We start from the raw sequence: 14,297 nt of genomic DNA on the forward strand, positions 1-14,297 counted from the left end.
AGACGTGTATTCACATGCAATGGAATAAACTGAAGTCGTAATGTAACTATCACAACGCAAGACTGATTCTATCGATGTCATTTCTCTTCAGACTGTACTCTTGAATATCATTCAAGCTATCTCGTGACCTTTCCTCTCGCCCTCTCTTCCTTATCGCATTGTTTGATACGCATTCCTTCCTGTCGGTAATCCCTGATTGCGAGACCTATAAAGACACCGCTCTGTATCCTGACTGCAAAAGAGAATCTGTCGTATCACATTACGCCAGCAGCAATAATTCATCTGCAGAGGACTGCAATGTTTCGTGGCTTGATGCGATAGACCTGTGCTTTTAGGTGTCCCCATAGAAAGAAATCTACTGGTGTGAGGTCCGGCAAACGAGAGGTATCAGAATATAGGCCCACAGCGGCCAATCCACCTCCATGAATAAGTAAGATGGAGAAAATCCTGCACCATGAGGTCATAATGTGCTGGTGCGCCATCCATCTGTAGCCAGTAATGTGTTGCCAGCTGCAGCAGGACAACCTCTAAAACAGCGGTCATCAGCACAGAGCACCCTAGGGTTAGAGTCTCTTACCCGTGGAGAACACATTGCACTATGGTGCATTCATAGCTGCTAGCAGGTATGCTCTCTACCTCTTCCTGCTGCATGACAGAGCACATGGGAAGAATAAGCAATTAAAGATTTTGAATCAGTCTGACGTATACAAATTAAACTAACAATTACACCACCAACCAATCGAAGAGAAATCCAAATATAATTAAATACAGAAAAATTAATTAAAATTACAAATACACGCAATAAACCCTTTACCCATTTCAGCGAGTGCTGATGACCACTGTCCATTAGACGAGTCTAAGGAAGTCCAAGAAATGTTCTCCATTGAGATCACCTTTCAAAAAGACTGGTCCAATAATATGATCCACTAAAATACACCATACATTCAGCTTCCACCGAATCTGGGTATGATGTTCATGGAACCATCGAGGATTGTGATCTGCCCAGTAGGCCTACGCCAGTTTACACACCGGTATTGGTGAAGGCACTATCATCTGTCCATAGAGCTCGATGGATGAAATCCGATTGTTGTTGGAGACAGCGTATCATCGCATTGCAGTAGGTAATGGTGGTTTGAGAGACATTTTCTGCTAACACTTGACCAACTGAAGTTTGTATGGGTGCCACTTCTGTTCTTCGAGTATTCGATGAATGGAAGCCTCGCTGATTCCTAAATCGACTGCGGCTTATCTGATTCTCACGTGGGGGTTTTCGCGAAATAAAGCCACAACATCTTCCTGATGTCCAACACCAATTGATCTAACCTTTGGTGCACGGATTGATCGTAGAGTTCCGTGGATTTCTAGTCTCACAATCGTATCCTGAATTACATGACCCTAAGGTAAACGATGTCACGGAAACGGGTGTTGATATGTACCATTGCTATGTATTCGTCGTATATGTACATCTTCGTTACGCTACTGTTGTACGAGGCGCATCCAGAAAGTAAGTTTCCCGATTTTTTCCCCTTGAAAGTAAACGTAATTAGCCGTGTCAATTGTGCATGCATAACAGATCTATGACGTATCAATCATATGCCAGCCGGACAGGTCCCACCTGGTTCCAGTAGCGTGGCAGCAGTGGTCCGAAATGGAAGCTCTTATTCCTTCTCCCGCCGCCTGCGATGTTCGGTCGGTGATAAAGTTCTTTAATGCACAAAGCATTGTGCCAATTGAAATTCATCGGCAGCTCTGTCAGGTCTATGGGCCGAACATCATGAGTAAGCAGATGGTGCGTCACTGGTGTAGGCAGTTTTCCGAAGGTCGTCAAAGTGTCCATGATGAAGAGCACAGTGGGCGACTGTCCCTCATCAATGATGATCGTGTTGAGCTGGTGCAGCAGTGCATCATGGAGAACCATCGCTTCACGATTACGGAGCTGAGCAGCCATTTTCCGCAGATATCACGATCCTTGTTGCATGAGATTGTCACTAAGCACCTGCTGTTCAAAAAAGTGTGTGCCAGGTGGGTGCCGAAAAACCTGACACCCGAACACAAAATGCAACGTTTAGGAGCAGCACTGACATTTCTACAATGGTATATCGATGACGGCGACGAGTTCCTCGACAAGATCGTCATGGGCGATGAGACTTGGATTTCGCACTTCACCCCGGAAACCAAGCAGCAGTCAATGCATTGGCGGCATAGTGGATCTCTGGTCAGGACAAAATTCAAACAGACGCTGTCGGTACGGAAAGTGATGTGCACGGTGTTCTGGGACAGGAATGGCATTCTGCTCATTGACTTCCTTCCAAGAGGTGAAACAGTGAACGCTGACCATTACTGTGAAACACTGCGAAAATTGGGACGTGCCATTCAAAACAAGAGGCGTGGAATGCTTACTGCAGGTGTTGTGCTCCTCCATGACTGCTCGTCCACGTACGGCTCGGCGCACAGCAGCTGTTTTGACGGAATTTGGCTGGGAGTTGTTTGATCTTCCACCCTACAGTCCTGATCTTGCTCCCAGCGATTTTCACGTTTTCTTGCACCTCAAGAAATTCTTGTCCTCTAGTGAGCGTTTTGGCAATGACGAAGAGCTGAAGACGTCTGTCACACGCTGTTCCATTCACAGGCAGCAGAGTTCTATGACAGAGGGATACAAAAGTTGATCCCATGATACGACAAGTGTCTCAATTCTGATGGTGGCTATGTTGAAAAATAGCTGAAACATTGCTGTACCTGTTGCCAATAAATGTTTTTCTGAAAGTGTGTGTTCTTTTTTTTTTTTAAAATAGGGAAACTTACTTTCTGGATGCGCCTCGTATGACAGAACCATCGCTATTATACTCGACAGGAATATTCTGGAAACATATTCTTCTAGACTAATAACATAGTGTTTCTCGAAACGTCTAGAAATAGGACATAATTACGTAGATATAAAGTATGTATTACAGGTTTAAAATTCTGTAGGTCAGTGCTCGTCAGCACTCGCAGAAATGGGTAACAGGTAAGAAGTGTATCAGAATATGCACTGTCGTGCAGCTAGGGAGAAAGCATACCCGCCAGCAGCCAGGATGCACACTAGCATTATATCTTACCCACTGGTAAGAGACGCTAGCCTGAAGGTGTACTGTGCTGATGACCGCTGCTGTAGGTGATAGCGAGATTCGAACTCGGGACCTCTCCGTTAGAAACCCGCTGTCTTAACCATTTGTATACAAAGCACAACTGTAGATTTGTAGGTCAAAGCCGCAATCTAACAGCTACTGGTACTCTTGCGATTTCTGATTCATAACGGATGAGACATTATTATTATTATTATTATTATTATTATTATTATTATTATTATTATTGGACTATTAATTATTCATATTATTAGCATTGTGGTACTATATGAATTAATAATAATAAACATAATTATGTCGATTAGATCGATGTAATAATCAAAGTTAAACATCAGTACACTAAATACACTTGCCTTATATGGGGTGACAGTGTTAACAATACCACAAAGTCAGTTTTAAATAATAGAACTGCAATGGAAACAAGTAGTCCTACTTTTTTTTATTTGGTTATTTAACGATGCTGTATCAGCTACGAGGATATTTAGAGTCGATGGGATTGGTGATAGCGAGATGGTATTTAGCGAGATGAGGCCGAGGATTTGCTGTAGATTACCTGACATTTGCGTTACAGCTGGGGAAAACCTCGAAAAAAACTCAACCAGGTAATCAGCCCAAGCAGGAATCGAACCCGCGTCTGAGTGCAATTCCGGACTTAGCCGACTGAGCTACACCAGTGGGCAGTAGCCCTACTTAATGTAATGGTAAAATGGTAGAGATCTTATACCAGTGGCTTTGCACATCCCTTATGCTGTTATTTGGGTTGCCTACTCGTTCAAAGTGGACAGCGATTTGGGGACATTCTGTATAGTTAGGCTTTGAATGAAGGTACTTATTCAATGGGTTAGGAAGGAAAACATTTTAGAAAAAATTACTACTACAGAATAAAATTTAAATTCTTAATCTTTCACGTGTTAAACTTATTTTTACTCTAATTGAACTGTTGTCAAAACTTCGTCAGTGCAGCTTGTTGGGCACAATGATTTGAAAGTCCATAAAGGAATATGATTTTCATGATGTGATGTCCATCTTTTAACACTGGCAATAAACGAACTTATACAGATACTCCAAGGTATCAAAAAAGCAGTGACGTTACAAACCTTCTTTACAGAATCATTCACGAGATTGATATTGCAAGCTATACGCTGAACAGTCTGTTGCTTCCAACCAGCTCGAGAAGGGTCTGGAACAGAGTTGATAGTCGACCTTAACAATTAGTGCCACCAGTCTCAGAGACAAACAAGAGAAAGATATGACTGGGGTAATAGATACAAAGAGAAAAACTACAGGGGAATCTGTAAATGAAGACTCAACTCTTCCACGTACAGTATGGCTTCTGATTTATGAAGTACCGGTAAGTATCACTAAAACCCAGAAGAAGTTTATTAGAATACTTAACACAATTTTTCGATGAAGAAATATTGAACATGATGGTTACCGGTACTTATACCAATCAGTACGTGGCAAAAAATAACAGAGTAGGAGACTCCTCTGAAAACGAAATACTGATGTTTCTAGAGTTATTTATGCTTAATTGTTACTGGTGTGTAGCAGTTCCCAGAAGAACAATGTACTTGCAAGGGGAACAGAACAGACACAATGACACAATGAACTTGTGACAAATGCCATATCAAAAGATAGATTCGACTTCATCATGATGAACTTACATGTGTGTGATAACATAACTATGGCCTTTGCAAAAATTCGCATGTTGCTAAGCATTGTCCAATGGAATGATAACAGTTTTGTTACAATACCAACAAATTATGATGAGGTTTTTCCATTGAGGCAAGTTGGGCTCTTTTCAAGAGAGAAGAAACGAAGGATAACTGTGCCTCGTCCTTTTGAGTCATACAACAGTCATATGGAAGGTATTGATCACGGTGACCAGAAGGTCTCTCTCTAACAAACGTCCAGCAGAGGGAAGAAATGGTACCGTACTTTCCAATCATTGCTCACATCATAGATGTCGCTGAAGAGAACACCTGGCATTTGTACAAGTTTAATAATAATAATAATAATAATAATAATAATAATAATAATAATAATAATAATAATAATCTGTGGCGCTACAGCCCGTGAAGGGCCTAGGCCGACCAGCCAGCTGCTGGCCTCACGCCTACATGCCGAAGCAGAGGTGGACGATCATCCAACCAGAATGGAGGTATCGTGTGGTTAGCACGATGATCCCCCCAGCTGTTATACCTGGCATTCGGAACCGGATTTTGCTACCTATTGTAGCTCCCCAAGTGCATCACGATGCTGGTTGGGCACTGGTCCCATACACTGGCCGAAATTTCATGAGAAAATTTCTTCCCCCTTGAGGACTCGAACCAGCGTGCAGTCCGAAACGCGAGTCCAAGGCAGGATGCCTTAGACCACGACGCCTTGGCACGGGACTTTGTACAGGTATGATGACGAGAATACGCATCATCTGCCTTTTTGGAGACGATTTGCTACAGATATTCTGGAATTACGGGTTATCATCAGTATAGGTAGGCCTTCCAAAATATCGAAAATTGAATCCCGGTATAATGGATGAGACCACTTATATTGCTGCTCTGCCAGTACACATACATACCGGTACAAGAAGAAGCAACCGAAATGCAAAATGTGCCAGAAGAAAGCAAATGTGGTCTACCCCTCGATGTGAGCTATTTAGTGTCATTTTACACAAAGTGAAAAGATTGATGAAAAAAAAAAAAAACCTGAACGACTGGTTATCCACAGCTAATTCATGCTAAGTACTTTGTGATAACTATTATTTCCTGCATGTTCTCAATTGTTTTTGTTTTGAGGTACTGCAACATATCATTCCTAAATAAATAGGCACTAAATCTAATTCTGTGTATATTTTAACATGATTAAATATTATTTATATTATCTCTTAAGTTTTCGCAAGGCCATGTGTATAATCTTCGAGTACGCACTGGAGAAATTCGCTTGTCTCTTATGCAAAATCTTTCTTCACATTTATTATGAAAATGTAGCCACATTATCCTGACATTCTTCCAAAAGGACGTTCTTTTGTGCAAAACCTAGAAAGTTTATTATTTAAAACGCTTATTATTCCATTACTAAGCACCTTGCCTCTGATTGAGGTTCTGACTGATAGGTACAGTCTTAGAAAAAGTTTTGTTGCACAGATACTTGTAAGTCCCAGAAAGGAGGTACGGTAGTGTGTATGATCAGACATACAACGAAACAAAACTAATTTTATTACCTCAACTAGTCATTCTCTTGTGCACCAGGTCGCTCGTCCTCTGATCATTATTCAAAATAACTGTTGTTCCGTTTTCACTAAGGTCCAGTGGTCGTGTTTCTACATTTGACAGATTAAGCTTACCATATGGCCTGTAAAAAACGGGACAGTCCCCTTTTTCGGTCTATGTGTTTGGCATCCCCATAATTTTTGTTTGGACACACAAGTCTCGTATTTTAACAGAACTTTATTTCATAATGTAAAAATCAATAATTTCTAAAATTGATGTTTACTTCATAAATATGCTGACATGTTGTTTTGATTTGTATAAATGTTTGCTGATTTTTATTTTGAAATCAGCAAACATGAATAACTATGTATGAAGGGTACTGTTAGACAAAAAGATAGTGCAAAATACTATTAAGTAACGTAAATAAATTGACATGAATCAGTGGCGTATGCAGAATTTTATCAATGGGGGGGGGGGGGTCATTATTAAAATTGTTTACAATTTACATTATCGGTGTTTTAAATGTTGTGTATTATTATTATTATTATTATTATTATTATTATTATTATTATTATTATTATTATTATTAGAGATCGGAAGTTTAGGCATTATGAATCATTAAAATAGACAGACAAAAAGGCATCATAAATAGCTAAAATAGGCAGGAAAAAAGGCATTATAAATAGCTAAAATACGCAATAAAAGTCAATTACAAAACCTTGCGCTAGACCCACAACCTTGCACTTTCCACAGAGGGGTTTCGGCAGCAAGAAAAGCTTTACATAAGTCGAATGCAAATTGAGATTTTCGACTCGAGTTGCAATTATTGTTGGAAGCAAAGAAATCTTCTTCCCAGTAGCCTTGGAAAGTGCATTTTTGTGTTTGGTTGTACTAATATGTTGCGATATGAAATATTTAGCTAGCTACAAAAACTCGCAATGAAAACTGAAAGAAAAATAACCGTTAAAAATAACGTTAGACTCGCACTCATTGTTGCCTTGTCAAATAAACACAAACGTTAATTAAAACGCTTATTGATTGTTATACAATTTTGCAAGGCAGCACTCATTGTTGCAAAAAGAATATGACCTGACTGAAAGACAATAATATACATTCGGTGAAGTCACTTTCATTGTAGCAGTTATAGAAATAAATAAAAATACACCTGTACGCAATTTTAATAATAAATTAATAAATAATAGATAAATAATCAAATAAAGGCAAAAAAAGGCATTTATTTTGTAAATTAGGCAAAAAAAGGGCAACATAAAACTGTGACGTTTCAATCATAAAGGTATAATTCGTACAGATTTACTTTCAAAATGAAGATAGATTTAACACATTTAAAAAGGCATTCTGCCAAAGTTCCGGTCTTTGGTTATTATTATTATTATTATTATTATTATTATTATTATTATTATTATTATTATTATACTATGTTCTAATAGAACATATTCATTAATATCCTTATAAAATCTTTGATACATAATTTTTTATAGCCATCCAATTTTTAACATATTAAGTTAAATTTAATATTTTGTCGGCTTCATTTTATTACAAGATCGGTACTAGGTGGTATGTCTCTCTATGATAAAAATAGCATTGTTATATTTCGAACGTGCAGCAGCACCAATTACAGAGATTGAAGAAGATGTAGGAGGATTATGCCTTAAGTTGTCGTGAAGTTTGTTACTCTGACAGTGAAAAATTGAGGAAGGGAAAACGATTATGGATAAAAAAAATACTGAAATCTAAATATTTTTTTTTTAGTTCAAGAAGGAAGTTCCCGTACTTAATACATTTTCGGTCTACTGCTGTGGAGTACCGTCTGACCTTTAAACGAGCGGGCTAGAGTTCAAATCCTTTCCAAGATTTTTCCTCAGCCAAATGAAGTAGATTGCTGGGTACTTTCGGCGTTGGGCCTTGGACTCATTTTGCCATAATTTATTCACATATCATAGCCCGGATTAAGTTTACTGTGCTGTATTCGTACAAAGGCCCAAACTTTCGAAGACAAGTACCATTCACAGCTTCAGTGCAGTGCAAGCCTTCCGGCTTCTTCGTAAAAAAGGGGGAAAAAAAGAAACATTCTATTAGTAACTTCAAAGTTAAAATTGTCTTATCAAAGAACGTCGATAGTAAAAGTATCCTGTATTTTCATGAGACATTATTAAATTTATGGTAGGCTTTGCCAGATATTATCTGCAAAATTCAAAGATAGAAAACACGCAACTGTTCCTCTGATGTAAATACGTAGGCTATCTTTAGTAGTGAATTTTATTTAGTACCGACATTAAAGAAATAGGTAATTAATACATTATATTTGTATTTATTTTAAGGAGAGTGTTTGAAGGTGCTTTGAACTTCATTTTCAGTACTATGTAACCAATTCAAACGCTCTTTGTGGGAAGGTATACGTAGAAAATCAGCTTAGTAACCAATGCCACAAATTTTAAGCACTACCATTGAAACAGAAAAGTTATGTCAAAGGACAGTTTAAAAAATCGTAAATTATGGATACTATTTAATGTTTCATAATATAATGATAAGATTTACAGTAACTACCATGCCAGTGACGTGTAAATTGCATACAGTATTCACCAGCGAGGTCTACAAATGCTTAAAAGCACCCAGAGCGCCTGTGGGCTATACGTCCTCGCAATGGACTGTGGGAGCTGTGCCACGTAATGTGTGACGACTTCCGATAACAAGTCACAATCAGATGTGTCGTGATGAGAGAAAACGTGAATATTGAAACATAACACGACTTTTTAAGTCAAACTTTTGGAAACTGGGGTAAGTAAATATGATTTGCACAAATTACAATACGATTGTATCAGAAAATCGATTTTCAGTACTCTGTAACTGTCTCCAGGCAGCCCGGTTAGTGATGATGCTGCAGAAAAATTACGAATTTTAGTCATTAAACGAAGTTATACACGTATTTTATTAAGTTAATATTAAACGTTATTAATTTAAGGGACGTGGAATGGTTAGACTAGCTTAGTATAATTGATTTAGTTATTTGACCGTGAGAAACTGACGTGACCCAGACTTAACCAACTTCGAGGTCAGCCTTCTTGGCCTTCTTGTATAGATCAGATTTTTTTTGCTTATGGCATATCCTGCGGTGTCTATTAATTCGGTTTTATATTATGCAAGTGATCACTTAGACTTCACTAGATGTTAATAGAAGTTGAAATTAAAACCCGTATTATCGGATTAGTAGCAGAAATTTATTACCATAACCTTGGCCCATTTATTGAACATTTTTGTTCGGGATAAAATTTTAAAGTTCAATATTGTAGTTACAGGTCTCAAGAAAAAGTAAAGCTTCACACATGGCCCAACCAAGTGGACATCCCAATATCGTGGCATCTGCTGCAGGTACATTGATATGAGTATAACATTATATTAAGTTAGCTGTCATTAATATAGTCGAAGTACCTATATTTTCGTTATAGTGACCACGCCTAATTTGTAAAGAGATGATGCTGTTGTGATAGAGATTTAACAATAAAGTTTATGTAACTATTCTAAATTAGGCCTATTTGATAAAACTAATCCAACATGACAAGTTTAAGTACAAGTAAGTAGTAGGTATGTATTGTGCTCGATTCCTTTAACAATTTTTGTGAAGTGACAAAGTGTGGCAGGTACATTGTGACAAGTAAAATGTGCTAAACTGCAGAATACAGGTATCAAAAGACTAGTTGAAAATGTCAATACAATTTTCTAGAGATCCTCGTACACCACTACTATTCGAAATGAGATAACTGAGCATAAATTCCTCTATCCAGATTATTAAATGACATTCATTCATAGTTTCCTGCACAAGGGCAGGTCTTTCACTGGAAACCCAGTATTCTCGAATCTTCCGTATATTCCGCCTTTCTCTTAGTCTCCGCATACATAATATTTAACATGTTTATTACCTAGGTATATTGGCATTACTGGTACCTTCAAATGTTCACATCCCAGGTCTTGTTCATGTTTGACTGTAGTTATACTGTTCCTATTAACTAAAAGTTTCATTTAGCAGGACTGATGATTTAACAATGCTTGTATAAACAAAAGCATTAATAGATAAGGTGAAAATGAGCCTATTTGTGTGTGACAATCTAATTGGGTCTAGGTCTACGTGAGATTTTAGTGAAGTAGCTATGTAGAATAAAACTGCTAAAGTGTTGAAGGCTTCTTATCTTTATTAGGCCTATACATGAAACACTCTTGTATAACGGTATCTTATATTAACTCAAAATGTGGCCGAGGTCAGTAATTGTTATCACCATTGACACGTAAAGTGACTTTTCCTCTAACTACTTTGTGTCATTCAATATTTACTCTGAATTTTTGTATACTTAGTGATGTTAAAAAAAACTCTCGTAACCAAAACATTCTTTTGCAAGGAATAAAAAGTAGCGATTAGCAGATCTCAAATTGTTTATTGAAGTTAATAAGTAGGCTAATTCTGAAAGCCATGTACAGATCTTACTGAATATGCTGTAATGACACTTGCAATAACATTGTATTGCATGGCCGTGCAGCAATAATAATATTCTTTCTTTAAAGTTGTACAAGTATTTTAAGTGTATAGGAATAGGATAAACCATTTCGACTTACAATACTGTAATAAATGTTCAGTTGATTATTTTCGTGGTGTACCTGTTAGAAATTTACTTTAGGCTTATTTTTTAATGTGTGTTATTTGTGCGTGGCAAGTAAGTTAATACATGAATAGTTAACCTAGTTGCTAAAGATAACATTGACAGTGACGTATGTGTCTTCACAAACCATTTAAATTTTTTGATGTACAGTTATGTGTACTAATAATATTCTTGTTTAGATATATGTACATTCTTAATAGTTTCGAAAAGACAATTTAGGTCTAATAGAAGTAGCCAATCAGAATAATATCAGATCAGGTTCTCTTTTATCTGTTGGCTGAAATACATTTAAACTTCACAACATTGTAATCAAGGAATTTAAAGTTTGGTGAAAGTAGGATGATCAGATTCACATCAATAGAAAAGAGGACACAAAGCTTCAAACAGGAGGACATTGTTCGAAAAAAAGAGGACAAACTATGTACTTAGATTTAGGTTTAGACCTGTATTATACTACAAATTACGTCAATATCTATTTTCTTACAAAATATTTACAATACAGATTTAGGCTTATATTATACTTAAAAGTGTATTAATATTACAAAATAATTATGGTAAAACTTGATAATGATTTTACAGTTAGCTAGGCCTACATTTGAAAGTCAAGGGAACTATAATTATTAAAGAGGACAGAAAATATCTAATTAGATTTAGGCTTAGGTCTATATTATACTTAAAATTATGTCAATATCTATTTTATTACAGTGTGCTATGATAAAACTTAATAATATAATAGTACATTATACAACGAGCCTATAATGAAGGTAATTAAGAAGCGAGTATGGATATTTATGAAACGAGCGCAAGCAAGTTTCATAATTTTCATACGAGCTTCTTAATTACCATTATAGGCGAGTTTCATACGACTTTTTATGCTCGACCATATTTCTAACTTCATATTATTAATTTTCTTTGTATCTGACCTTGACCAATGTCCTGTATGTTGTGAGATGTGCGCAGACGCGAAAGTATTGATTTTTTCCGAGGAACAGATGTCCACATTGACCTTGCTAGGCCATAAGAACCTACAGAGATAACATTGACATTAAATTAGACATTGAAAAACGAGATGACAAATTGAATTTATTTGAATATTATTTACAATTAACGCTAATTATTATAGTAACAGAACATAACCTTCTGCGACAGTATTGGATTTCCAGCCTCTGTGACTTTTCGCTAATTCTCTTTCGATTGCATATCCGAGAATAATCGATACTTGCGGTTTTATAACGGTAGAAAGCTGACCTGTCATTGGCTGAACAGTTGTAACCTGAGTCGTCATTGGCTGAAAGACCTGACCTTTAATGAGTAGGTGTACTTTAATGACATGCATTAAAGGTCTGCTACCAGGTGTATAATTACTACATTTCGGCATGGTCGAGCATAAAATGATTTTACAGTTAACTACATAAAAGCGAAGAGAACTAGAAGTTATTATCGAAATATATAAAAAGACCGCAAAAAAATGTGAATTTAATATTACTTTGTAAGCAAAAAGAGTTATGATCGTTGGCAAAGACTATATTCCGTTGATGCTGCTGTCACCTACAGGCAAATTACTTGAAAAAAGCGTCAAATTAGCTAATTTCAAAATATCAGGCATACAAGTTACGAAAAGGAAGACATTTCTTGATTTTTTAAAAATCCGCTCGGACCCTGGACAAAGGTGTAAAAAGGAGGACATGTCTGGACAAAAGAGGACGTCTGTTCACCCTAGATGAAAGATACAATGCCCATGTATTGTTTAAAAAATAAGGTTGGCATATTTTGAACATATAGTGGTTTAATCATGGTTTTTACAAGTTTTAACTGCTTGATTGAAATAAATTTTGACCCAGTTATATTTAATGATAAATTTGCTTTCAAATTAAGACTCAGAAAGAAAGACTTACACTATTCTAATTTTATGTAACCACCAAGTACGGAATATACAACTTTCATGAAAACTTACCTTGTTCCTAACAAAAATGTTCAAAATAACGACCCTCAGCTGCCTGGTACATTTCACATCTCACATTCGCGATCACTTGACAGAGCTCTTCTACCTGTATTGCTCGAAATTCGTATTGTATATTGTTTTTGAGTTTGTTGTTGGAATGCGGACTATTTGCATACAAACATCCTTTCAAAATTCCCCACAGATAAAAGTTACAAACTCCTCGGAGACCACATATCACGACTCACAACTTCGTCACCAAAAACTGAATTTATTTCTCAAGAAAATGTCTGCAGCATAAGCAGTCATATTATCCTGCATAAACAATCCATATGATTTTTCCTCATCTGTTCATTGAAAAAAGGAGTGGGTATGTTTTCCACATAATAACGGGAATTCATAGTCTTCTAAAAAAATGGGTCCAGTTATCCTATGCCCACCGTACTGTTTCTTTTGTCAAAGAGAGAAACATGTAGACTACAGTGTCGATTTTCACAATTCCAATGACGATAATTTTGTTTATTAATGTAACTACTCAAACGGAACCATGTCTCATCAGTAGAAATAACTAAGTACTGGTCAACAATAATTCTATTATGACCAGTTGTTGAAGTACAATAATTTAGTCTTGCTTTGCTATTTGGCTGCATTTTGATGTCCTAATCACAAAGACTCGTAGACCTATGCACTACTGAATTCTTCATTACTTATTATCTCACAAAGGCAAAAACATTAAAATCGGGTAACTGTAAGCGCTTATTCGCTCAGTGTATAACTGATTGAATACTGCTGAACAGATTGATCTTGCCAGCTGGCGACGCATTCACATTTGATAACATAATGGGAATGTTGACTCACAAATGAATAATCTCACTGTAGCTATTTTATATTAATTTGTGAAAAAAATTAATTACGCAATGTACTGAATGTTCTTAATTTTAGTCTGGTTATAGAGAACATTGTGTTATGTGTAATCCAGACAACGAAAGTTTGTTTTTATTAAATTATTTCATTTAAGCATGTCTTTTAAATGATTGTAAGAAAATAAACTACAAACGATAATATTACTTACAATATGATAAAGGAACTGAATTGTTTCGAAATGCGTTAGAAATATAAAACAATATAGTGAAAAAGTGTAACCTTTTTCATTTATATTATAAAATGTGAGCTTGTAAAGCTTTCAGTTTCCTTAAATAAAGTTTGTATTGCACACCTTGGCAACTTTGCCATAAACTGAGTATATTAAACATAACGTGAACAAACTGAGAATTATATTGCAGTTGGCCCTGGATGTGATATGTGTTTTTCATGTATGTTGCCGAAATTAGTCTTATAGGAACTAGTCTTAGTTAACTGA

General features: G+C 36.5%; 1 protein-coding gene across 3 annotated transcripts in view; it reads left to right on the plus strand.

Annotated features, from left to right (window-relative positions):
* The first annotated feature begins 8,967 nt into the window (after positions 1-8,967).
* Sec24AB (Protein transport protein Sec24AB) overlaps positions 8,968-14,297 on the plus strand; it is an 81,028-nt gene continuing 75,698 nt past the window's right edge. For 2 of the 3 annotated variants that reach the window (XM_069828194.1, XM_069828197.1), the window contains exons 1-2: positions 8,968-9,127; positions 9,640-9,718. In XM_069828194.1, coding sequence (XP_069684295.1) covers positions 9,673-9,718 — 46 coding nt within the window. In that variant the 5' untranslated portion in view covers positions 8,968-9,127; positions 9,640-9,672. The remainder of the gene's footprint in view (positions 9,128-9,639; positions 9,719-14,297) is intronic. The other variant, XM_069828195.1, reaches the window with a different exon arrangement.

Source organism: Periplaneta americana, chromosome 6 (genome assembly GCF_040183065.1).
Source record: "Periplaneta americana isolate PAMFEO1 chromosome 6, P.americana_PAMFEO1_priV1, whole genome shotgun sequence".
Taxonomy (NCBI): domain Eukaryota; kingdom Metazoa; phylum Arthropoda; class Insecta; order Blattodea; family Blattidae; genus Periplaneta; species Periplaneta americana.